This window comes from Carassius carassius, chromosome 32 (assembly GCF_963082965.1).
Source record: "Carassius carassius chromosome 32, fCarCar2.1, whole genome shotgun sequence".
Classification (NCBI taxonomy): domain Eukaryota; kingdom Metazoa; phylum Chordata; class Actinopteri; order Cypriniformes; family Cyprinidae; genus Carassius; species Carassius carassius.
The window spans coordinates 6,195,715-6,221,541 of NC_081786.1; the positions used below are offsets into that span (position 1 = coordinate 6,195,715).

General features: G+C 36.0%; 1 protein-coding gene across 2 annotated transcripts in view; it reads left to right on the forward strand.

The window, feature by feature from the left end:
• Positions 1-21,207, forward strand: part of lrfn5a (leucine rich repeat and fibronectin type III domain containing 5a) — a 66,548-nt gene extending 45,341 nt beyond the window's left edge. Inside the window, exons 2-4 of one of the 2 annotated variants that reach the window (XM_059520008.1) lie at positions 2,697-2,799; positions 7,719-9,114; positions 19,563-21,207. In XM_059520008.1, coding sequence (XP_059375991.1) covers positions 7,727-9,114; positions 19,563-20,547 — 2,373 coding nt within the window. In that variant the 5' untranslated portion in view covers positions 2,697-2,799; positions 7,719-7,726 and the 3' untranslated portion in view covers positions 20,548-21,207. The remainder of the gene's footprint in view (positions 1-2,696; positions 2,800-7,718; positions 9,115-19,562) is intronic. The other variant, XM_059520007.1, reaches the window with a different exon arrangement.
• The last annotated feature ends 4,620 nt before the right edge of the window (positions 21,208-25,827 follow it).

The window sequence follows — 25,827 nt, forward strand, 5'->3', positions numbered from 1 at the left end:
ACTTACATTTTAATTATGCATTGATATATATAGAAAGTTTAAACAAATTTGGAAGAAAGTTGTTTATACATTTTTTACCTACCCTGCCTTTAATGTGGTCTTTTTCTTAGAATAAATATCTGAGAAGCTGAAGACTAGAATGTTAAACTTTTTAATAGCTATATAATTTGTTCCAGATTACAAATTAATGAAAGTTTATTTCACAGCAATCCTATGGAAGCCCATTTTCACAATGTAATAATAAAAAAATAAAAATCTGATTTTTTCCCCCCTAACAATTCTGCCTTTTTTGTCTCAAACTTCAGAGAAAAGGGGTTCAAATTGCAAGATATAAACAGAATTGTGATACAAACTGATGCAACTTTTTTTTCTTCTCAGAATTCTGAGTTTATTTCTGATAATTTTGACGTAATGTTTTCTCAGAATTGCAAGAAAAGAAGTGTGAGAAAAAAAGTAGAAAAAGGCTTCCATAACTCCTGGAATGAAAAATGTAGATATTAAAAACTTTCAGTATTAAAATCATTCGTGATTTGTGTGGGATTGTACTGATCTTTTCTGAAACTCTTGTGGAAATGTGAGATTACTGAGGTATTTTCTCTCAGAAGAAGAAACTGACAAGCAGGAGACTCCAAAATATGCATGTAATCTTATTGCTATCTAGGAGAAACTGTTGAGAAAATAAAGAAAATTGTTTATTTCTCTTTCCTATGTGATTATTGAAATACATGCTGACTTCATAGTTTAGAGATATTATAGGGTCTTTATGTCAAAGAAAAGATCTGAATTGTAGCAGATATCAGCTAAATCCTTCTTTTGATGTCTAGAAGAAATACCTGAGATATTCAAAAAGATCTCATTTGTGTTTTTGTTTTCCTGTGGGGGAGGAAGCAAAAAGATGAGCTGAGGGGAAAGGGCTAGACAGAAGGAAATGATAGAAAAGGATGGAGGGAATGCAGTAAGGAGAGATGTTTAGTATGGATTCTGTCTTATTGTGTTTCTGTGCGTGTGTGTCAGTGGGAGTGATGCTGAGGCTGGTCATTGCTCCAGGCAACTACTACGGATGTGTTGATGTTTCTTTTTTTCCCTTTCTGTATTTCAATCCATCTCTCTTAGTCTGCACCCTTCTCTCTATTATGGAGATTTTAGCACTCTGTTTTGCCATTAGGTGCTGATTAATCTTGAATAAGCAGCCTGAAAAATGCTGCTGCCATCACTTAGCGTGAGGAAAAAATGCTGTCTGGATCTACATCCTCCAGAACAAGTAGAGCCTCCCTCCCAGCCACTGGAGCAAAAGTCTCCTCATTTTTCTTCAAAAACATCTTTAGGCTGACATCTGCAGTGCATCACTGTTCGTAGTGCAAATGGGCTAGAAATGGGATTTCACATTGTGCCACATTTTGGTTAGTGGTGTTGGGAATACAGTAAATGTGCAAATGGCTCTCATTCTTGGCCTGTGCAAACTCAGGTGAACCTGTAAATATAAAATGTAGCTAGAATTTACCCTAAAGAAATGGGAGCTGAGCTGTTACAACATTTTATACTTAGGCAAAAGTGGGAGAATATGTATGGAAATGAGTAATGCCTGATAATGCCTGTTTTGTATAGTTTTCATTTTATACAAAATAGTTTTTAGTTCACTTGAAGAATTTAAATCCCTCAAATTGTTCCAAACCTGTATGAACAGTTGCTGTTACCTACTGACTTGCATGGTATGAGAAAAACACAATGGAAGTAAATGGAGACCAGCAACTGTTGTTACCCACAAAATATATTATTTCATGATCCACATTATGATCCACAGAAGAAAGAAGCTTGGTAACACTTTATTTTAAGGAGTCCTTGTCACACATAACATGTACTTACTTTTTTTTAATAAAAATGACTTGTGCATAATTACATGCAAGCAATCCTAATCCAAACCCTAATTCTAACCCTAAACATATAGTAAGTACATGTAGTTATTTAATATTACTCAGTAAGTGTACAATTACATTGCAACAAGGACACCTTAAAACAAAGTGTAATTAAAAGCTCATACAGATTTGAAATATATTGAGGGTGAGTAAATGATAAGAGAAAGGTGAACTATCACCTTTAAATGGATTTTACTTTGGTTTGAAAAAACAATTCAGATCAGATTATTGCAAATATATTGTAAGAATTTGATATCATCCATTAGTCCATCCGTAATCATGCTGTAATTGAGGATTCAATCAAAGAGGTCTGTTATACTTTTATGCAGATATTAAAGACCTTCTTAATCAGAAAAAAAATACACTGACAAAATGTTCTTTATTATAAATAAATCTTTGTGATTTGTTACGGTTATGTCATCTACCAGCAGGGTTAAATGGTTAAAACCTGACCCCCTCATAGCACCAAATGTCTGTCTGGTGAGAGTTTTTTGAATGAGTTTTACATCTTTCTCTTTTTCCTTTTTTTATTAATTAATGTATTTTTTTTTTAATCCAGCTCCGCATCTCTGCTGTGTTGATATGTCTTAAATGATTTATGATAACATTTTCAGTGAGGAAAACATCTCCTTTTAGGGCGTTTAAAAATGCATGTGTGCATTGTGTGTAAAATATAACCAATGTAAATTATGTAGCAGTTTTTATGTTTTATCATATGAATGATTCATGATAATCATAGGATTTTGTACATCATGTCTTTCTCATTCTCTCTGTCTCTCTCAGGTCAACACACAGTTGTTACAAACACAATACACATACATGGTTCCTGCATCCAGAAGCCTGTTTCTGTAATGGGACGTTCCGATGGATAGATAAATAGAAAAAGGTCAGAATTTTGAGATTAAATGTCACAATTACTTTTTACTGTATGTTCAAACATTATAAGAAATACCGCTTTTAAATATCAAGCAGTAAAGATTTTTTATACACCTAAAAATAGTTGAAAGGCAATCATACATTATAAATTGATTAAATACATTGCAATCATTAGTATTGCTCACTCTTGATCATAAAATTAAATCGTATTGATCTAATATGATCATTAGAACATTGTTGTTTGTAATGTTTCCCCTCTCAGGACTGAGGCAGATTCAAACCCCTGCATAAAGAACCACAGAGGGTTACATGGCGTACGTGTGATGGTTTAACCGAGCGCCTCACTTCATTAAGGGCTGTGGTGGGGTGAAACGCCCATACTCTCTCAGACATGCTTGATTAGTGAGTGTTTGTCTCGGGGCTGCTATTCACAGTGAAGTGCATGGCAAATGCTTCCTGTCAAAGTGACTGACAGCACTCTTCAGCTTCCTCATTACAGTAGCTATCATTATACTTTTCATGAGAGTTTGTTGTGCATACATCATCTACTTGATATTCAGTGTGGTCACTTGTCATTTAGAATAATACAAAGTGACTTTTTGTTTGGTGTATTTAAATAACTCAAAAGGATTTTAATGGGATCAGTGATATTTTACATCAGTATGTGTGTGGGTCTTAAGATTGCATTTTGGGAGGGATTGCTGATGTTGTTTCATTAGATTAGAAGATTAGAAGATTATGTAGGATACCGGATCCCATGGTTTATTTAGCCAAAGAAGTGCAGATTAATATACATCTTCAAATAATGCTCAGGCTTACAATTCTATATTCTTAGAATTCTATATTGTTAGCTCTTAAATTCTTGTAAAGAATAGACAGTAGATTTGCAGTTTGATTTTCATTTAAACATGTCTTAACATTTAGCATTCTGATAGAATGAGTCAAGAAAGACGTGCATCACATCTGATATTGCTACTGATTCATCCATTACACTGGTGCATTGTGGGGTGTAGTATTCCATGCAGTTGCAAATGTAATGGGTCACATGGGTATTCTGTGCATACAGAAAATGTGCATACTGTGCACAGTATGCATATTGCAACAGTGTGCAGCATGGTAGTATTCTGTTTATAAACCTGAATCCAATTCCAAAATAAAAGTCATCAGTGTATACAAGATGTGAAACTGTGGTTGCATCCAAAATCACATAATAATCAACTAGGTACTTCCTTTGAGTCAGTAATTGGTTTGTAGCCATAGAAATGTATGTTCTATCAGTATAGTCAATATAGTACGCCTGTGTGAAGTACTAATTATTTTTATTTTTATTTTTTTTGCATTATCCAGGTGCTTTTCCTTGTTGGAATTTTCACTGTGAACACATTACACTGTTTATACTACAGAACAGATTAGAATAGTGCATAAGTAGTACATGACTTGGGACATACTTTGTGAATTCAGACATATAACTATTTTCATGTACTGCGTCTCGCCTACTATTTACTAGGCAAGTATTAGATTTTGGATACAGCCGATGACTGTAAATGCTGCTAAGAATTTAACTGATTCAACAATTGAAAGCCACGCTTGTGTGGTGAGGTAAATTGTTTTTGAAAAGTGAGTTGATTTGGGTGGCCAGAAAAGAAGGATTGGACAAGTGCGTTTGGTAAAGCGTGTAAAAAGTTTTTAATTTGAAAGTATTTTAGGTGAAAGTTGTGAAGCGTTCATCACAACTTCTAAAATGTAAATGCTGAAGTCATGAATTCAAACTGGATTGGAAGATGAACAAAGTAAAAAAAATGTTTTTTTCTTTTTTTAGACTGATATTTTGTCAAAAAACATTTCTTTCTTTTTAGAATATTTTTTTATCACTTAGATGACCTTAATGAAGCATGAAATATGCAGGATAATTAGGCCTATTGTTCAGAAGTTTGTCTCTATTTAATCTCAAATCTGCATTCATAAATGATAAAGAAGGGTGATGAAAGAGAAGATTTCTGGGTGTTGTAAGCTAGGATCATGAACACGTTTTAGTTAATCTGTGGTTTTCTTTTTGAATATCTGTCACAAAACAACTAAACAGGTTCAATCAGCATCTGTGATGAGGTTGTCATTTTCACAGGTAATGGCGGAAAAATGGGCAGAATTTTTACCTTTAATGATGTAAAAATGCGGCTTGGATAATTGCTGATAACTACTAGGAATTATCTGATCAAGCACCTTAACAACTTGCTTTAGATTCCTATACAGTGTAGGTTTTTAGACCATATACTGTAGATAATACGAAAAGGATTGTGTCCTATTACTTCATAAAGCAGTCTAAAAAGTATTTTTTCTACACAGATCATTGCATAACCATGTGGCTTGAATACATTATTCAGTTCATCTTGAGGCAAATCCTAATGCACATCTGCCGAGGCCTCTTATGCTTTACTGCACTGGTGAAGAGTCAGGGCTCATGAATCAGATCCACTGGCATGAATCATACATTCTACATACTATTCCCTGTTGTTCATATGCACAACACATCAGTCTCCATTACGGTATCATTTCTCTCTGTCTCTCTTGCTCTTTCTTTTTGCCTGCCCTTTCTCTCTTGCTCACTCAAATCTCACTGCTTTGTCCTGTCCGCAGGGTGAAATGAAAATCAATAGTGAAGACTTGCAGTGTGGGAAAAAACACGATCTTTGCATTTGCTGTGTGACTGGGCAGCAGCATCTGGTCTGTGGTACTCTTGTGAGATTCACTGTGTGCAGAAGATAGTTTCACTGGATGAGTCTTTCACATGAGAGCAAGGAGGTATTTCATCTTGCCCAGCCATGTTCAAATGTCATCTTTACATCATCTTTTACACTCAAAGGAATGCCCAAAAATAAACACACTCTCGTGTTGTTTCAAACCTGTATGGTTATCTTTCTTCCGAGAAGCACAAAAGTTGATGTTAGACTGGATATTGACACCAGACTAAACACTAAAACTATGATTTTCATTATCAGAAATAAAGATGAATTTAACTGTAAATATAGATTTTTTTTTTCAAATATGCAAAATAAAATCTCAGATTGTCTTGGCAGCTAACTACTTACTAAAATTACTCAGACTGAATAAAGTCTGAAATAAATTCAAGCTAAATAGAAATATAAAAAGTTCAATATACAAAATCATATATAATAAAACGGTTACTAATAGTTTAAAAAAAATCGAAATGAAAACTGAAAATATAAAAATAAAAGCTAATTCAAAATATTAACACATACTTTAATAGTATATAATAAATACTGTTATGATATAATAATATAACAAAAGCTCCAAAAATTACTAGAAAGCACAATAAAGGTGTCATAAATAAAGGTAAAATGTTATGTGCATGAAACAAACAAGCTAATTGTTTATAGTAAATCTACCCTTTCATCACATTTCTTCCCTTTCACGAATTTTGTATCTTGATTGGAAGCAGGCACATGTTATATGTTGGTATTGTTTCTATTGTGATGGAAGGGAAATTTTTCAAAGCCTATGTCTTTGAGGCTTTGAATATAGCACATGATTCTGTAACAGCCCTTCATAACTATTCAGTTTCATTGTATGGAATGACATTAGGGTAAATAAGCAATAACAAATGATCATATTTGAGATATACTATCCTATTTAGAAATATGACATAATCAATGATCATGGTTCTTCTGGTCATTTCAGGACTAATGCTCAGACCGATCCTCATGATTTCATAGTCTGATGTCAGCTTCTCTTACCATTTAATGATGGCTGATTTTAATGCAGTACTCTCTATGAGTGCAGAGTTGTTAGACCCCGTATTGTGTCATTACATACTCAACTCAGCATAATTATATAATTAAATATTATACAGTTCCCCCACTGGGTCAGGGTCTTGCAAAAGCGTTCCCTGTTCACACACACTGTCATTATGAAACAGCTCTTCTGCGCACCCACACAGTTCTAATGGAGAGTGAAGGACTCTACATTAGGAAAGAATGCATCACACCGTGGGGAGAAGTGTGAGAAAGTGAGACAAGGAAGATGTTGTGTTAAAAACCCTTGAAATCGAAGATGAAAAGGGCATATTGGGTTTAGAAAGAATTTATGTTTTTCTTAATTTGCTGTTAATAAAGTGGAGTTAAAATAGTTCCTGTAGTGTGCATGACGTTTGTTAGCCATGTGTTTTGCCTGAAATAAACCCACACTCCTTTAGAGACTGCATCGATCTATTTTGAGCTGTGTTGCCATGAGCACTTATTATAAGCTACTTTTGGCCTTGTCTTTCTTTTGTATTTTAATATTGGGTAAAAACAAAAATAGTAAAATTTATTTTCCAGGTAATAATTTAACCAGTTGTTTTGGTAATAATTTAGTTTGGGGAAAAACTTTGTCTTTATAAAATCATCCTTGTATTTTATTTTTTTATTTTTTACACACAGTATAAATGGATCTTTATACATGAAACTATGTGACTGTTTTTAAATGTATCTAAAAATGCTTAATACATTGGTCAAACAAAAAAAATCCTTTTTTTTAGTTTTTTTTTTTTAGTCTGCAAAAGCACATGAAATGTTCCTAATTAATGCTGCAGAGGAATGATCTGACAAAATCTGGGATCTGGCTACAATGATTTTGAACTTGAGAATGTTACGGATGTGTTACAAAACTGCTGATATCTTATATCTGACATAGGGTTTTGTTTGTTTGTGCAAGATTAACTGTTTATCACACTTCCTGATATGACTGCAGGATAACCAATGGCCTGCTGTTATCACATTCATTCTGGCTGCGCTAAGCACTGGTGTTTGATAAACATCTACAAATCCATTTCTGCTCTAAATGAATTAAGGCCTACTTTGCTTAAAATTGTAATTCAAAGGCACAGTAGTATATTAATCACACACTTCATCTTTTTCTCTCTCCTTTCCCTAGGTGTAAAAATGGAAAAACTGCTTGTCTGCTTGTTGGTTATCGGAATGGCAGTGAAGGCCCAGATCTGTCCGAAGCGCTGCGTCTGTCAAGTTTTATCCCCCAACCTCGCAACACTCTGTGCCAAAAAAGGACTGCTCTTTGTTCCGCCCAACATCGACAGGCACACCGTGGAGCTCCGCCTAGCTGATAACTTTGTCACCAGCATAAAACGGAAAGACTTGGCCAACATGACCAAGCTGGTGGATCTTACTTTGTCAAGGAATACAATAAGCTTCATCACTCCACATGCGTTTGCGGACTTGGAGAACCTACGAGCCTTGCATCTAGACCACAACCGGTTGACGCGAATAACCAACGATACCTTCAGTGGCATGTCTAAGCTGCATCACCTGATTCTGAACAACAACCAACTGACCCTCATCCACATGGGAACCTTTAACGACCTACTAGCCCTCGAAGAACTGGACTTATCCTACAACAACTTGGAGACCATCCCCTGGGAGGCCATTCAAAAGATGACCAGCCTACACACTCTTAGTCTGGACCACAACATGATCGAATACATTCCTGAGGGGACTTTTTCCCTCCTACAGAAACTCAACCGCTTGGACGTGACCTCCAACAAGCTCCAGAAGCTTCCACCGGACCCACTTTTCCAGCGGGCGCAGGTTCTGGCTACATCTGGCATAATGAATCCCTCCTCTTTTGCTCTGAGCTTTGGAGGAAATCCTTTACACTGCAACTGTGAGCTTCTGTGGCTTCGGCGGCTCAATCGCGAGGATGACCTGGAGACCTGCGCCTCACCTTTGCACCTTTCTGGACGCTATTTCTGGTCCATCCCGGAGGAGGAGTTCCTTTGTGAGCCGCCCCTCATAACCCGCCACTCTCACGAGATGAGGGTCCTGGAGGGCCAACGGGTTGCTTTAAAGTGCAAAGCTAGGGGAGATCCAGAACCTGCCATTCACTGGATATCTCCCGATGGGAAGTTGGTTTCAAACTCGTCTCGCACGCTGGTTTACAACAATGGCACGTTGGACATTCTAATAAGCACAGTAAAGGACACAGGCTCTTTCACGTGCATTTCCTCGAATCCCGCTGGGGAGGCCCACCAGACCGTGGAGCTCATCATCATCAAGCTTCCACACATTAGCAACAGCACCAATAACATCCAGGAGCCTGACCCGGGCTCTTCTGACATCTCCACTTCGACAAGGGCAGGAGCAAATGGCGGCAACCACACTGGCGATGCCAAGACCAGCTCCGATAAGAGGGTGGTTATGGCAGAAGCCACCTCGTCCACAGCACTCATCAAATTTAACTTCCAGAGGAATATACCTGGAATACGCATGTTTCAGATTCAGTATAATGGAACCTATGATGACTCTCTTGTTTACAGGTGAGAAATACCTACTTTTACATTTCCTGTGTTCCTGTTGCTCAGTGATTAGAGTTAGCAGCGCAAAAGGTCATGGGTTCAATTCCCAGGGAACATGCATACTAATAATAATAAAAAAAAATATATATAGCCTGAATGCACTGTAAGTTGCTTTGGATAAAAGCGTCAGCTAAATGTAAATGTGCGTTTAGCAGATGCTTTTAACCAAATCAACTTACAGAAGAAAGAGTATTTGGAATATACAATGGCTGGTTTATTAGAAAAGTATATTATAAGGAAGTAAGCTAGATGTTTATCCATTTTTAAGTGGATTTTGAACAGTTGTTGTTAGTCATTGTTTTTTTTTGTTTTGTTTTTTTTGCTTGTTTTGCTTTCACTGCAAAAAAAAAATGTTTCCCTTAGTATTTGTGTCTTGTTTTATAGTAAAAATATATACAAATTCTGGAATTAAGATGAGTTTACTTTACGAGTAAAATTACTCAAGATATAATTTCTTGTTTTATGAAATAAATAAATAAAATACAAATTAGTTTTTTTTTATTATTATTATTGATCAAAAAGCAACCTTCTCTCTTGATACCAACACAGAAGTGACTAAATCTGCAATTCATCGACTGGACGCTAGAGGCTGGCTCTAAAAGAGAGTCGGTCCCATAGGTTCCCCTTGTTAAAACGCACAACTTTACAGCAGAAAAAAAAAAAAACAAAGAAAAAAAAAAAATTATATATATATATATATATATATATATATATGCTTACAGCCTGGTACAAAAAAGTGGTTTTGGTCTGTGAGGGGGTAAATTGTTGTATAACTCATCCATTTAAATAATGTTAAGCCGCATAATTATGGGGATGGCCACTTGAGTAGTGATGGGTCATGCGCAAAAGATGCGGCTCTGAGAGCCGATGCTTTGTAGTGAATCAGAAGAGCTGGCTCGCATCAAGTGAGAGCCGGCTCCCAGTTTTTTTCCTTTCGCTGCTTAGCTCAAGGCAGAACTTTGTTTTGATTGGTCAGCAATCGCATCACGGCCAATCAGATGTGAGTATATGGGATCATAACATTATGTAAAAACAGAGAGGGGGATGAAGTGAAGCGGCACTCCACTGCAAGTTAACGAGTCGTAACAACGTTAATGGAGGGGAGACTGTGTATTGTGGCAACATCAGTTCCTTCAGAGAGAATCTTCTCAAAAACAGGACAGATAATCACAGAAAAAAAGAAATATGATCAGTCCATCAAAGCTGAGGCATCTGATTTTTTTGAATGCCAATCTTCACTGAGGACATTTATACTGTTTGCTTGAGTTTGGTTCTAGTTCTGTGGATTTATTTGCCGTTTTGTCGTTAATTTGTGCAATAAAATGTTTGATTAAAATATTAAACAAAATAATGGTTTTGTAACAAAATAAATGCACAAAATTAGGCAATTATAAGGATTCTCATAAAAACACTGCACATGAAAGGGTTTTCAACACACAAACAGAGCTGGATTATCCATAAGGGCACTTGGGCCAGTGCCCAGGGCCACCAACCATTCACAACAACTAGGGGGGCACCACATGACACAAGCTTTAAAAATATTTTTCATAAATTGTTTTATTATTAACTTGAAATTCTTGAAAGACCATACATAACTCGTTTATGTACACTAACTTAACAACAACAATAATACTAATAAATTATAAATAAATAAAGATTACATGACCACTATCAGTCCCCCCCTTCCGTCCCCAATCTGTCAGAGTTGAGTTGGTCCACAACAAGTACGCGCAAATGTGTCATTTTTTAACGGCTACAGAAAATGAATCAAAATGGACAGACGTCAATTTAGTGGTTTTGCAAAAAGAAAGTTAAAGAAAGACAAGGACGCTAGATGTTTAGCTACAATTCAAAATGTTCCAGGGATCGAAAGTTTTTTTTATAACGAGTGAAGAATGAGCTCAGGACGACAATGACACAGAAGTGATACCTGTTTCCCATTGAAGTTAAAGTTTAAACATTACCGTCTACTGCCGCGAGAGGGCGCTCTATACTGCTCAGTGCTCCTGTAGTCTACACTAAAAACATAGAGCGCCCTCTCGCGGCTGGAGACGGTAATGTTTTCTCTAGGTTCTTGGTTCTAAATAAATGCGACTTATAGTCCAGTGGACTGATGTGAATTATACTTAGGTGCGACTTCTAGTCCGAAAAATACAGTAGTTGGACAAGTTAAAAAATAACATTTGAGAAATCACCTTAATTATGTCTGAGGGGGGGGGGGGTTGCTTTTGAGGTATAGTGCCCAGGGGCACCAAACTGTCTTAATACGGCCCTGCACACAAACCATTAATTTTTGCAAAGATATGGTAAAATAAAGGCCTACAAAAAATCCTAAATTAAGAGCCATTCAGGAGTCGAAAGAGCCGGCACTTCTTTGGGAGCTGAGCCAAAAGGGCCGGCTCTCTGAAAAGAGCCGAACTTCCCATCACTACACTTGAGTGACAGGTGTATTGCCACTGCTGTCACCACCGTCGAGCTAGGTGGGTGTGGTTTCAGCAACCAGCTCCTACTTCTTTGCCCATTTTCGATTATCCAGGAGTGACGTGTGGTGCCAAGATGGCGATAGCCGGCTGAAGAGCTTTATAAACGTGCTTCAGAAACATACAGGTGATGTCATGGACGCTACGTCCATGTTTTTATAAAGTCTGTTTTTGCTTCAAACAAGTAAAAATATCTGCCAGGGTGGTAAGAAAAATCTTGTTTAGCCTTTTAATTAAGATTATTTTAGTTTTATTATTTTCAGATTTTTTTGTTAGCAAAAACAAAAAATTTGGATAATATTTTCAGAAAACAAGACAAAATATCTTAAGTAATTTAATTTGTCAAGTAATAACAACTATAAGGGAAACAACTACTTTATACTAGAAAATGAGACAAAAATACTAAGAAAGAAAATCAATTTTTGCAGTGTTACTGGCTCCACCACCATCATTTAAGAAAGCCAATAAGAAAAATTAGCTTAACAAGGAATACTTATTTCCAATGTGAATGACCAAAGAGTAAAATTTAGGATTAAACTTAATTAGAATGTGTGCACGATACAGTAAATTAGTATTCCACTTTTGATATCACATTGTTTTAAATCTATAAACAGAATGGTCATAGCTATTGAAACTGCTGGACCCTTCTCAAACGCAACTCATTTCAGATTGAATTTTAGGTCATAATTGATACAATAGCAGTGTGAAGTAAAAACCATCAATGCTTCATCCAATAAATCCATCAGTATTTCACTAAATGTGTACAGCTCTGGACATACTTTTTATGTGTAAATACAGGTCCTTCTCAAAAAATTAGCATATTGTGATAAAGTTCATTATTTTCCATAATGTAAAGATAAAAATTAAACTTTCATATATTTTAGATTCATTGCACACCAACTGAAATATTTCAGGTCTTTTATTGTTTTAATACTGATGATTTTGGGATACAGCTCATGAAAACCCAAAATGCCTGTCTCAAAAAATTAGCATATTTCATCCGACCAATAAAAGAAAAGTGTTTTTAATACAAAAAAAGTCAACCTTCAAATAATTATGTTCAGTTATGAACTCAATACTTGGTCGGGAATCCTTTTGCAGAAATGACTGCTTCAATGCGGCGTGGCATGGAGGCAATCAGCCTGTGGCACTGATGAGGTGTTATGGAGGCCCAGGATGCTTCGATAGCGGCCTTAAGCTCATCCAGAGTGTTGGGTCTTGCGTCTCTCAACCTTCTCTTCACAATATCCCACAGATTCTCTATGGGGTTCAGGGGTGCCAGGTCGTGCTGAAAAATGAAATCTTCATCTCCATAAAGCTTTTCAGCAGATGGAAGCATGAAGTGCTCCAAAATCTCCTGATAGCTAGCTGCACTGACCCTGCCCTTGATACAACACAGTGGACCAACACCAGCAGCTGACATGGCCCCCAAACCATCACTGACTGTGGGTACTTGACACTGGACTTCAGGTATTTTGGCATTTCCTTCTCCCCAGTCTTCCTCCAGACTCTGGCACCTTGATTTCCGAATGACATGCAAAATTTGTCCAAAAGTCCAGTGCTGCTTCTCTGTAGCCCAGGTCAGGCGCTTCTGCCACTGTTTTTTGGTTCAAAAGTGGCTTGACCTGGGGAATGCGGCACCTGTAGCCCATTTCCTGCACACGCCTGTGCACGGTTTTTCTCTGGATGTTTCTACTCCAGACTCAGTCCACTACTTCCGCAGGTCCCCCAAGGTCTGGAATCGGTCCTTCTCCACAATCTTCCTCAGGGTCCGGTCACCTCTTCTCGTTGTGCAGCTTTTTTTGCCACACTTTTTCCTTCCCACAGACTTCCCACTGAGGTGCCTTGATACAGCACTCTGGGAACAGCCTATTCGTTCAGAAATTTCTTTCTGTGTCTTACCCTCTCGCTTGAGGGTGTCAATGATGGCCTTCTGGACAGCAGTCAGGTCGGCAGTCTTACCCATGATTGCGGTTTTGAGTAATGAACCAGACTGGGAGTTTTTAAAAGCCTCAGGAATCTTTTGCAGGTGTTTAGAGTTAATTAGTTGATTCAGATGATTAGGTTAATAGCTTGTTTAGAGAACCTTTTCATGATATGCTAATTTTTTGAGATAGGAGTTTTGGGTTTTCATGAGCTGTATGCCAAAATCATCAGTATTAAAACAATAAAAGACCTGAAATATTTCAGTTGGTGTGCAATGAATCTAAAATATATGAAAGTTTAATTTTTATCATTACATTATGGAAAATAATGAACTTTATCACAATATGCAATTTTTTTTAGAAGGACCTGTAATGCAGCACAAAGATTTAAAAAATGGGCTGATATATCAGTATGTGGTTTGTAGATCGAAATTTAAAAAAACATTTTACAATAGACTCTCAGACCAACCAGCAAAAGCAGAAGGAACGATTTGGTTTAAAGGGCAGTTGAAAAAAACACAATCAGTCCAGATGCATGATTGAACTGACTTTTGCCCTTTGAGTCAACAGCAAGGTGTTATATAGGCCAGTTGAGAAAAGGATCTTATATTTAGTTCATTAGCACAAAAATCCATCACCAGTTTGTGTTGTTCTAATGGATGGATGGATCAATGCTGTGCTTTCTTTCCATGTGAGATGGTGGAAAAGAAATCCATTTCTAATTTTCTCTTAAATGAATAATGCTGGTGTTTTTTGGTGTATTAGTTTTTGCAGCCTAGCTTAGACTGTGCAGTGTTTTTGTCTTTTTTTGGTTGGGATTCGTCATATCTGAGCCTTTAGCCTTTTTTTTTTATATAATGCTACACTTCAGTGTTAAGTGTTTATACTTTTAAAGTTTTTATATTTGATATGTTTAGAGTTTTTCAGGACATATTTTCTATCCAAGATTTTGCTAGGATATGCAGAGACAAACTATAAGGCATCTGTAGACTAATTTCCTAAAAAATGTAAATCAAAATGGTTTTATTAAAACCTGTTTATTTAAGCATAATAGTGTGAGTGGAAATGGTACTGTCTCTTTAACTGACTAATGGCGGACAGAGTGAGGGTTTGGAAGACAGAAGAGAGTTTGATAACATAGTGCTGTTTGTCATGTGTTCTCTATAACAGCTTAAACTAGCCTAATCCGGTTTTACCAGGTGTGGTTTGATTTTTGAAAGAGGTTTTAGGCATTTGGAAGACAATCCATGAACCATCTTTGATTCAGATTAGCAAAGGTGTATATCAAGTATTAAAGTGTAAAACTGAATAATTACTTTAGTTTATATCATTGATAATATTCAGTCACCATTGTGTGTGTTAGCCAATCTGTTTTAGTGCTATCTCAAACAGTACTTTCTTTCACATACTCTGTACTCATTAATACATTCTCATAATTACGTTCTTTGCAGACCCGCTTGGGGGAATCAAAAAGAGATTCATTTTTTGGCTGACTTTATCTCAATGGGCTGCTGCAAATGAGCCACAGTCGGCTAATTACAATAACACACACTGGCCATGAGCATTCCTGTTCAATGAGACACACTGCAGAAGCAAAGCCATTACCTCATCATTTGTGTACAGAGCACATTGTGTGGGAAGCTCTTTTTACAAATGAAGCCCACAGAAAGACTACAGATACATCTCCACCTATTTTTTACTAGAGAAGCAGCTGGCTGATACCCCGTGTTGTTATCAAGTGCTCCCTTTTCAGTTAACACATTTAGCAACAGAACAGTCACAGTGAAACATAGACTATAATCGAATTTTCACCACATAAACATAAACAAGGCCAATGGAATTTGTTTCTGCGATAAAGCTGCAGAAAAGTGCCGTGAACTTGTTACAGCTGTTACTTGTTACACATGCATTCACAGCAGTGTTAACTCGGCGGTAAAGTTACTCTTTCATTATTTGCATGTGCTTTTAAATGTTTCATTCACGTGCTGGTCTGACCTGCGGTGCATACAACCGAAGCGCGCTTGCTAAAACCTGTCAAACAGCGCCTGATTATTGAACTAAGTTATCTTTTGCACTAATTCTGTCAAAACACACAAGGTTTACATGTAGACTCAAGTTGGTTTATGTCTAAAATGAAAGTAAACAGTTAAGAGAAAAAACTTATGTTTGCCTGTATATTAGATGCATGCAGGTCTTAAAGGGACAGTAGGCCTATTAAACATGCAGCATACTGTCATTGCTGTCAAGGGATAGATCACTCTAACATTTAATTCCTGTCATTATTTACTCACTGTCATGTTGTCCCAAACCTGTATTAATTTCTTTCTTGTGCTGAACACAAAATAAGATATTTTGAAGAATGTGGTTAACAAAAAGTTGCTGGTCCACATTGAATTTGGTAGTAGCAAAAAATACTATGGAAGTCCCTGTGGACCAGTAACTGTTTGGTTTTCGACATTCCACAAAATAGCATTTATGTTTACACCACTTTTGAGTGAGTAAATGTTGGTATAAAAATAAAACACTATGACAGAATTGACAGACAGCTGACAGAAAATTGTATTTTTGGGTGAACTATTTAACGTTATTAAAACAACAAAACATAATGAGAAAAATCACTCACTGCACTTGACTGAAGAAATTTAATACAGTTGCTTTAGGAATCAGTTTATATAGTGTTTTAATTTTATATTTCTTCAATGCTCCTGCTTAATACACCTATTGTACCTGAAAATAAAGCACTATTTGTTTTATATTATGTTGTACACATTACTAATTGTAATGTATATCTTTGTCATTCTTTTATTTTTGTTATTAAAATTAAGAAAAAAGATTTTTATTTTCGCCCCCTCTTTGGCCTAAATATCTGCCATTCTTCTTTTTTTTTGTTACCTTGAAAGACCTTATCTTTACAATAGGTGAATTAGTTTGGCTGTAATGCTCAGACAACTTACAAAATAGTAAAAACCAACATGACAAAGAATTGTGATAAAATCGTGAATCGTGATATTTCGAAAAATATGTCATATGATATTTTTTCCATATCACCCACCCCTAATTTCACCACTCATAATTGTACCTTTTCTAACACACACACACACACAACTTAAAAAAGGGCATCAGCAGTATTCTTTTTTAAATGATTTTTGATTATTTTTTGAGACCTTAGATTTTTTAATTTTGCTTAATTTTTTTTTTTTTTTATTCAAGTGCCATTGGAAGTGAATTCACTCAATTACATTTATAAGGCAGAAAATTATACTTTTTAATCCTTGTAATTTCATTGAGATCTTCAAAGTACATAATTCACTACTCATCAGAAAATGTGTTGATGTCTCAGAGGTGTAAAATACTTGAGTTAATTATGCTTCTTAATTTTATGGGAGAAATGTTCTCATGTTCTATCGAAACTAAAGACTGTTACTCCGTTATATTTCTAAGGCAGAAAATCACACTGTTTAGTTCCTTTAATTTAATTTAGACTTTCAAAGTACACACACACACATATATATGTATATGTGTGTGTGTGTGTGTGTGTGTGTGTGTGTGTGTGTGTGTGTGTGTGTGTGTGTGTGTGTGTGTAAAATGTGATTGGGAACAAATATGGATGAATGTAGTTTTTGATCTAAAACAGTGCATGATATAACCCTAAGTAAATCTGGCTTGAAATGATCAATGATCAGTATAAAAAGAACTACAACATCAACAAAACTGTGCTAAAAAGGACTCTTCTACACAGTTTGAGCATCAAAAGTTACTTTAATGAGAAATCCCCTGCTGATTTCATCAGTCTTTTTCACAAGGCAAGTAAGTAGCACTCTTGAGGCTACTATTAAATATTAAGCACAATTAAATGAGGAAACTTTTTACTTTCGCTCAAGTACGAATTTAGCTGAACACTTGGCTTTTAATTTGTGTAAGATTGTGTACACTTTAATTGAAATCTCTCTGTCCTTTTTTTTTTAACCCAGTATTTGTTGTCATTGCCAAGCATTGTAAACTTTTCAACTTCTTTGCGTTCACAGTGCCAGCTGCCTGCTAGTATCGAGAAACTCCTCCACAAAAAGGAAACTTATGCTATCCAGACGTAGCGACACTAATAGAGTCTAGGCAGAGAGCTAATTAGATGTTACATTTAACAATGAAGCATCTAGAAATACGATATATATAAATCTCACTGCATAAAATTAGTAGTTACTCAAAAAGTAGAGCCATGCAAATATTTTCAGCTATTTTGTGAAATGTGACCCTAGCAACTAGCCTCTTGACACCATTAAACACACTTTGAGTTACTCAGAGCAACCCTGCAATTAAAATGCTTGGCTCATTCATTAGTATGTACGACGGCGGCCGCTCTCACCACTGAAACACTTTGACCGGCTGTGGCGCGAGGCAGCTTCTACTGAGAACCTTTGTGCTCCAAATCCAGTCGGTTTGCATGGGAAATCACAGAGCACTTCTTTCAGCTGGCTGAATGAGCTGAATGTTTGCCAGGCTGCAGAGGAGACAGGTGGGGCGCGTGGGGAAGGATGATAAGAGATGCCATTGTTCACGTTTGAAGCGTACGGTTCAGAGAGTGATAGCAGACCCCAGGCTCCTGCAGGTACAGCAGGACTTCCATAGAGCACCGAAGCAGATTTACCATGGCTTCAGATTTGTGCTCTCTAGATTATGTGATTAAACATGCCTGCAGCAGAGTAAACATGGTAGAGATAAGAGATAGTCCTGATATCATAGTTGGTTTTACGTGTTTATTGTAACATGCTCAGTATAGTATAATGCATACTCTGCATGCTTCATGCCTGAGCCCGATGCAAAAAAAATAAATTTAATAAAAATTTCCTACTTGAATATTAGCATATTTATCAGTAGAGCCCTCCGATGTGCAGTCTTTTTTTTAATCCTCCTCTCTGCTTAGATTATGAAAATCATATATTTGTCTGGGTTTTTGATTTCTGTACACAAACCAAAATGACAATCATACCACTGGACCCCTTGAAGTAATACCAGTTTTTTTTTTTGTCATTAAATATTGCTTAATTTTTATTTATTTTTTAATGTGATTTTTATTATAAATTTTATTTCTAAACTCCTTATTTTATTAGATTTAGATTTTATTTTATTTTATTTTAAATAGTTCATTCTGTCTGTTCAGCAAGGATGCATTATTACATTTATAATGTTACAAAAGAGTAAGTGTCACTGATTTCATCTCTTAAACCAAAAACAGACAGCACTAATGTATCAATAAATTATTACATTAATGCAGTGTACTTACTGTTTTTCCCTAACAAACATAATAATTAAATGCTGTGGCAAGCCTATTTTGCATGCGCTTGAGTGCTTATCAGACTATTTACGCAAATTAAATGCTCATTATTATGAATTATATGGTTTATTAATAAAAGTGCAACTAATAGTCGACTAATGCTTAAAATTAACAACTAAAAGTCGACCAGAAAAATCTTTAGGCGAGGGCAGCCCTAGTATTTAATCAAATGTATTTATTTAGTCAATTAAATGCAGCCTTGGTGAGGTGATTCTTTAAAATGCATCAAAACATTATTTATAACTTTTATAAAATTATTTACCACTTAAACTTTGAACTGTAGTGTATGTATATAATATGACAGTGACATGACATGTAATTATGGATTATGATGCCATGATCCACAAAAGAAAAAAATTTTTTATCTTCTTTTCTTTTCTTTTCTTTTCTTTTCATCTCGTCACAGTGCAGGTCTACTGTATGTACATGAATTGGCAAAAAAAAAAAACAAAGTGTAGAAATGTTTACAGTACCTAAAACCCACCAACTCCCCACCCCTTATACATATATGTAGGAGATTACTCTCTCAGGGCAACTGCTGAGCTCAAAAAGATGTAAATGAAAATTTTGCAGGAACTGGTACCACTCTTGAGGTTGTTAAAAAGGTGTAAGGCAGTTTAATAAATGAAACATATCATGTATTATTCTAACACTGTTCTCTTCTTCACCCAACAGAATGATTCCCCCAACGAGTAAAAACTTCCTGGTGAATAATCTGGCCGCCGGGACGCAGTACGATCTCTGCGTGCTGGCCATTTACGACGACGGCATAACCTCCCTGACGGCTACGCGGGTTGTGGGCTGCGTGCAGTTTACCACTGAATCTGAATATCTGCGCTGCCACTTCATGCAATCCCAGTTCTTGGGCGGCACTATGATCATCATCATCGGGGGCATAATCGTCGCCTCCGTCCTCGTCTTCATCATCATCCTCATGATCCGCTACAAGGTGTGCAACAGCGGCGACTCCACCAAGGGGACCTTGGTCACCGACGTGCACTCGCAAACCAACGGGGCACAATCCCAGGGCTGTACTGTCACACCGTCTGTGTCCAAACAAGGTGCTTTGAGCTTGGAGGAGGGCGAGGGGTGTAAACAGAGCTCCGCCGTGCCTCTTCCTCCGCCTCCAGATTCCCAAACCCACACCTCAGAAACCTCCATCCCAGACTGCTCCACATCCACTTCCCTGGTAAGCCAAAGCTGGACGACTCCCGGCTCTTCAGGATCACTTAAGCCAAAGCGCAAACCAGCGCCAAAGCCTGTCCCAGTGGCCTGCACCGAGCCCAAAGTAGAGTCACTGCTGAATGCAGAGACGCAAAACACCAACCGCAACAACTCCACCGCTCTTCAGCAGCCGGTCCCAACCCCTCCACCCCCTCCATCCCGCTTCAAAGACACTCCGATTTTAAGGAGGGCTTGTCCGTCTTCGTCCAAGTATATGACACTGCCCGTGGAAGGAGCACGGGCTAAACGCAGGTACTCTTTGAACGAGAACCTTTCGAAACATCACTGCTACATTGGCTCGCAGAAGATGGGCAATGTGTTTTGCAAGCGGAGTATGTCCGTGAACGGAATGCTAGTCCAAATGGCAAACTCAAATCTAGACAGTGAGAAATCTGCATTTTCCAGTTCAGAGTGGATTCTAGAGAGCACTGTGTGAATGTACGATTGCTGGAAACATGATGGAGTGCCTGCATCTCATTGTGTACGTGCTTTTGTGTGTGTGTGAGGGTGTGTATAGGAGCTCATAGTATATAAATGTGTGTGATCGAATGAATGTGCACGTTTTGCACCATTTCTTTTGTTTCCATCCGCAAATCATATTTTCTGCTGTCTTTTTATTAATGTTTTCTGGAAACCCATGGATTAATGTGGATATTTGCCTTGAGGGTAGGTGTGAGAGCCACTCTGAGCAAGATCCATCATCCGAGACAGACATGCCTCCATCTTCACTGCACACGCCGAGTGTTACGGTAAGAGGAAAGCATCGGTGCCTTCCTGTGTCCTCTTACCAGGGGCTCCTACTGGACACGAGCTGTGTGTCAGTTACACGGATGGAAGGAAACATAAGAGATTTCACAAAAAAGCCTTTCTATTCAAGGAAATGACATTTCCTGCATATTATAGAGGAAAAAAAAACAACTATATAAGGACTTGATACTGGGACCTGTTATTAAATTGATATTTTTTAAAAAATCAAAGCGTTTTCTTTTCTGTGACGTTGATTTTGCCTTTGTTTTAAGGCATAAAAAAACCATGTACAGAAAGGCAACATCTGCTGTGTTCTTATGTTGTGTAAAATAATAAAAAAACAAAACTATTCTTTTTGTGTTGTTATGAACGCAGTCTTAGAAGGTTATTTACAAATCCTTTGAAATCCCCCATAATGCCCCTGTGTTTCAGATTTTATGGGATGACACTGTAGAACCTGCATATTTACAATTCACATATATATTGAGTGTCAGCTATATTGAGTGGTTTCATCCAGCTTGAACCATAAAAATTTTCTTCAAAAATCAGTCACATTATTACAAATTTTGTCAAAATTGGTCTTTGCATGAACCCCAAACTAAACAGAATAGCAATAGATATCTTTAAAAAAATAAATAAAACACATTTCACATTTCTTTACTGTAACGGTACATATTCTTAAATATAAATTAAGTATTTTTTAAACAATTAAAAATTGAAAATTAAACTAGTAACATTTTACACAATATAATTTGTCATACACTTTTTATACGGTAAAATATCTTATATATTACCCAACAAACTGCAGCATTATTTTCCATTAAAATTACTATATACATTGTTTACAGATATCGTAGTGTGATGGTGCTTTCAGTGCGTTATCCTCTCAGTGTGAGCTTCAATCCAGCTCAAGGATAATGTGAGGAAATAATCACCTTGGTAACAGAACCTAATTCTCTATGGTTCATCATTCATTAAAGCATCTGCATTATAAGATGATTAAGTTGACAACGCATCACATCATTTACACACTGGCGAATAAGATGTGAAGGGAATGTGTGCAAAAAATGTTTGTATTGTGTTAATGACATCATCAATTTGTATAGGGAGGTGACACTTTTTTTCACAAGGTAAGTAAAATAAAATGTTTAAAACGTGAAGAAATATCCTTAAAGTCTCTGATAAAAATAAAAGCCAAGGTGGATTGACGGCTGTAAAATGTCTCTTTTCAAAGTTCAAACACAACTTAGACATTCATATGAAGGGTAACAGTTCCTTACAATAGATCTATAAACTAAAAATAAAATTGTCCTTGCTATGGCCCCTTTAAGCCCTAGACTCTTAATGGTAAGTAGCTTTAGGAAGATCTCTTTGACCACGTATGGATTCCGGCTGGCTGGTTCAGATGCGTTATGACTTTCTTCAGATTTATTGTCTAATACAGAGACTCAGAAGTCAGAGCACCCATGTATCTCTGCCATCAAGATTTAGCAGAGGACACTGACTTATTAACAACCCTCACTCCACTTTTCTGTCACGAGTCTTTAATCGGCATGTGTCAGCTCATTAGAGGGAGGAGGAAAGACGAACACAGAGAACTGCAGCTAGTCTGCAGGGGAAAATTAAAGCACAATCGTTAATCACAAGAACGTGTACTCAACTTTGGCACAATGAGCACAAATCACAATTTTATACTGGAATACAATATAAAAATATGTCCTTTCCAAATAATGATAATAAACTTAATTTTATAAAGTTGTTTACAAATTGCTATATGCACATAAATGTAAATGAAAAGTAAAAAATGTTGCACATCATTGCATACTGAAAGCTAATTCAATTAATTATGCCAGCTACACAAAGTAAATGGAGATTTAATAATACATAAAGGGCTCAGAATCGGTTACACCACAAGATATCACTTTATTTGAAAATTTACATTTTGGATTTTAGCTTAATGATTTGCCATGTTGATAACCAATGTCACACATGACGTAATGGATTTGAGAAAAAAAAATGTAAATAAAAATGTGTATATATATATATATATATATATACATATATACATACATATATATATATATATACATATATATATATATATATATATATATATATATATATATATATATATATATATATATATATATATATATATATATATATTTATATATATATATAATTCACTGTGATATATATAAACTGGAAAATTGGATTAAAAAAACTAAACAAAACTAACTAAAACTAAACTAAACTATCCTGAATATGGGTTGCTCTTTGGGGATTATTAAAACCAACAGATGTCTTTATAATATACAGAGTAGTTTTTAGAAAATGTGGGATGTTTCATTTTCCTTTGTTTGGTTTATGAATAAATGCTTGCATTTTATTTGCAATAAATAAGTTTATTTCACAGCTTCTCTGAAACCAAACATGATTAGGCTTTGCAATGCCAGATGTGCATGATCTTATATATTTAATCTTATACTTGGAACATGACAGATAATTAATTTCCACAAAAAGCGTACAAAATATGGAATTAAAAAAAAAGAAATCTTCAAGTCTGGATAATTTTTAAAAAATATTTTTACAAATAAAGAAAAAATACAGTAGAACGTGATACACAGCCTTTCAGCCCACATAAACATATACTCTGGACGTCATAAGAACAAAATTATGTATTTTGGTTCAATCACAAAATGTTAGATTGAAAATGATGTCAAGGTTTGTGTCGGATTCATTTTACACAGCATCTCTGACATGAGCCAACCTTGACAGCAGTTTGTTTCATCACAAATACACCAACACCCAGTAATCTCTGCTAGCTGCCGGAGAGCTAAAAAATCAAATTAGTTGATTTAGAGATTCACTGGATCAAAACACAATCTAAGTCAGTCTCTCTGTCTATATCCAGCCGTCTAATATACCTAACACAAGAAAATAGCAAATAGGCAGCCACATGCAATAATGCTAATACATTGCACACCAAACTGAAATAATTGCAAAATTATACAGAGGAAAATGTCAGGGTTTTTTTCCCTTACAAAATAAAGCATGCTTTCATGAACTGTTTTCATTTAACCAGGAGAAGAGATAGATCTGGCTTATGATAAATGATTGGCAAATGTGTAAGCTTGATTGGAAATCCTCTAAATCTACTGTTGCTGTCCTATATTGCTGGACAGAAGATGAACTCTGTATCTGTATTTTGGTGCAAAATGTATGGAAGCTTGTTTCTGCTATAGGATATAAAAGTTTTGTTCTCATAATTCAGACTTTTTTTAACAATTTGAAAAAAGATAATGACTAGCGCAAACTACCAAGAGCAGTGCAAATTAGCGTAGGGTCACAAACAAACAGAGCTAACAATAATCATTTTGTGTATAATTGTAAATAACAACACCAGTGCAAAATGGGTAACGACATGCTTCTTGAGCATTAAATAATGGTGCGAATACCAGTAAATTAACTATTACAAACCACAGTAAGTCCCCTTGCATGATTCATTCAATACATTGCTAATGTTTCACTGCATGTCTTTAGTAAATCCTGATGGTTGTTTTTAATGGCAACAAGGGTTTGCACTGGTGCAAGTTGTTAGTAAATCTGGCCCTTAGTGTTTTTAATGACATGCTTGCTAAGAGCGACAAGGGGTTTCTGTTAGACTTGGATGAATGCATTGCTAACTTTAATAAAGAAAAGAAAAAACTTTCTAGCAATTAAGGTGTCCTTGATTATATCTTACACCCAGCATTATTGGTCCCTGGTTCTTAATTATTTTCATTTATTAAGTACTGGGTTTAGTGCATTTCACTGATGTGAATTATTGAAAAAATAAATAAATAATGAATTAATTAATCAGTGGGAAGCCCAAGCCAAACTCCCAGTGTACCTTATCAAATATGCCAAGGTTATTTACATGTCTAAACAACGAATCGTAATCTCTGATTAAAAACAAACTTCATTTTGGAAAGCAAAGACAAACTTACTGTAGTGACAAAGCAAAAAAATTTTCCATTTAGCCATCATTCAATTAGTACAGCTGCGACCCAGAAGCTGCTATTTGATGATTTCCCCCAAAGCTTTGGCTGAGAGGTTTAAAAGCCCCCTCTTGCACACTTCAGCAAAGTAGTTTGGTTTTTGTCTGGTGTGTCGTGTCCAAAGAACTGGAAGACTAATGAGAATTGATACGTGTAGGCGGTCTGATTCCTTTCCATTAGCATTGATTTGCACTTTAAGGAGAACGTAATATAACCACATTCTTCTCCACCGTAGTTATTCTTGCTTGGAGGGAATGGGGGATGCAAACATCAGGGAAGGATCAAAAGCGAGAGAGTGCTGTGCTTCAAAGAGACCCTCAGCATGAACACGCAGGATCCACGCTAAGTCTGCCAGACATCTGAGGTGTTGCACTGTCAGTTCCTCAACACAGAAATGCAGTCATGTTCAAAAAGTTTGTAAGTTCAAAAAGTAAAGGAAAATATTAGAATTGTCAAATCAAGATGGAATTAAAAAAAAAAAATAGAAAATACAAATAATGTACGTACAGTAGGTCAAACACAGGTATACCTTTGTTCATTCCATAGCATTATTTTTCAATAAATTAACATAAATTATATTAAAATAAATAAAATATCTTTAAAAAAAAATCAATTAAATAGTTTGACAGGAACTTTGGAATGTCTGATTAGCTGTTCTCATTAACCTTCTTCTCTTCTGATAATGGATATCTGTCTATTTGAAAAAAAAAGTGTTCAGATTTTAAGTACTGTACATAATAATTCTGTACTTTAGTATAAACTATACACTTGGAATTTTTGTTGATTTTTTTTTTTTTTTTGTAGTTTTCTACAAATGTTAATTTTAGTTTTAGTTATTTTAGTACAAGTTAAACTAACTGTTAATTACTATTATTAATAATTATGAATAATTCATAATGTATTTATTTCAAGTAAAAAGTGTTATATTT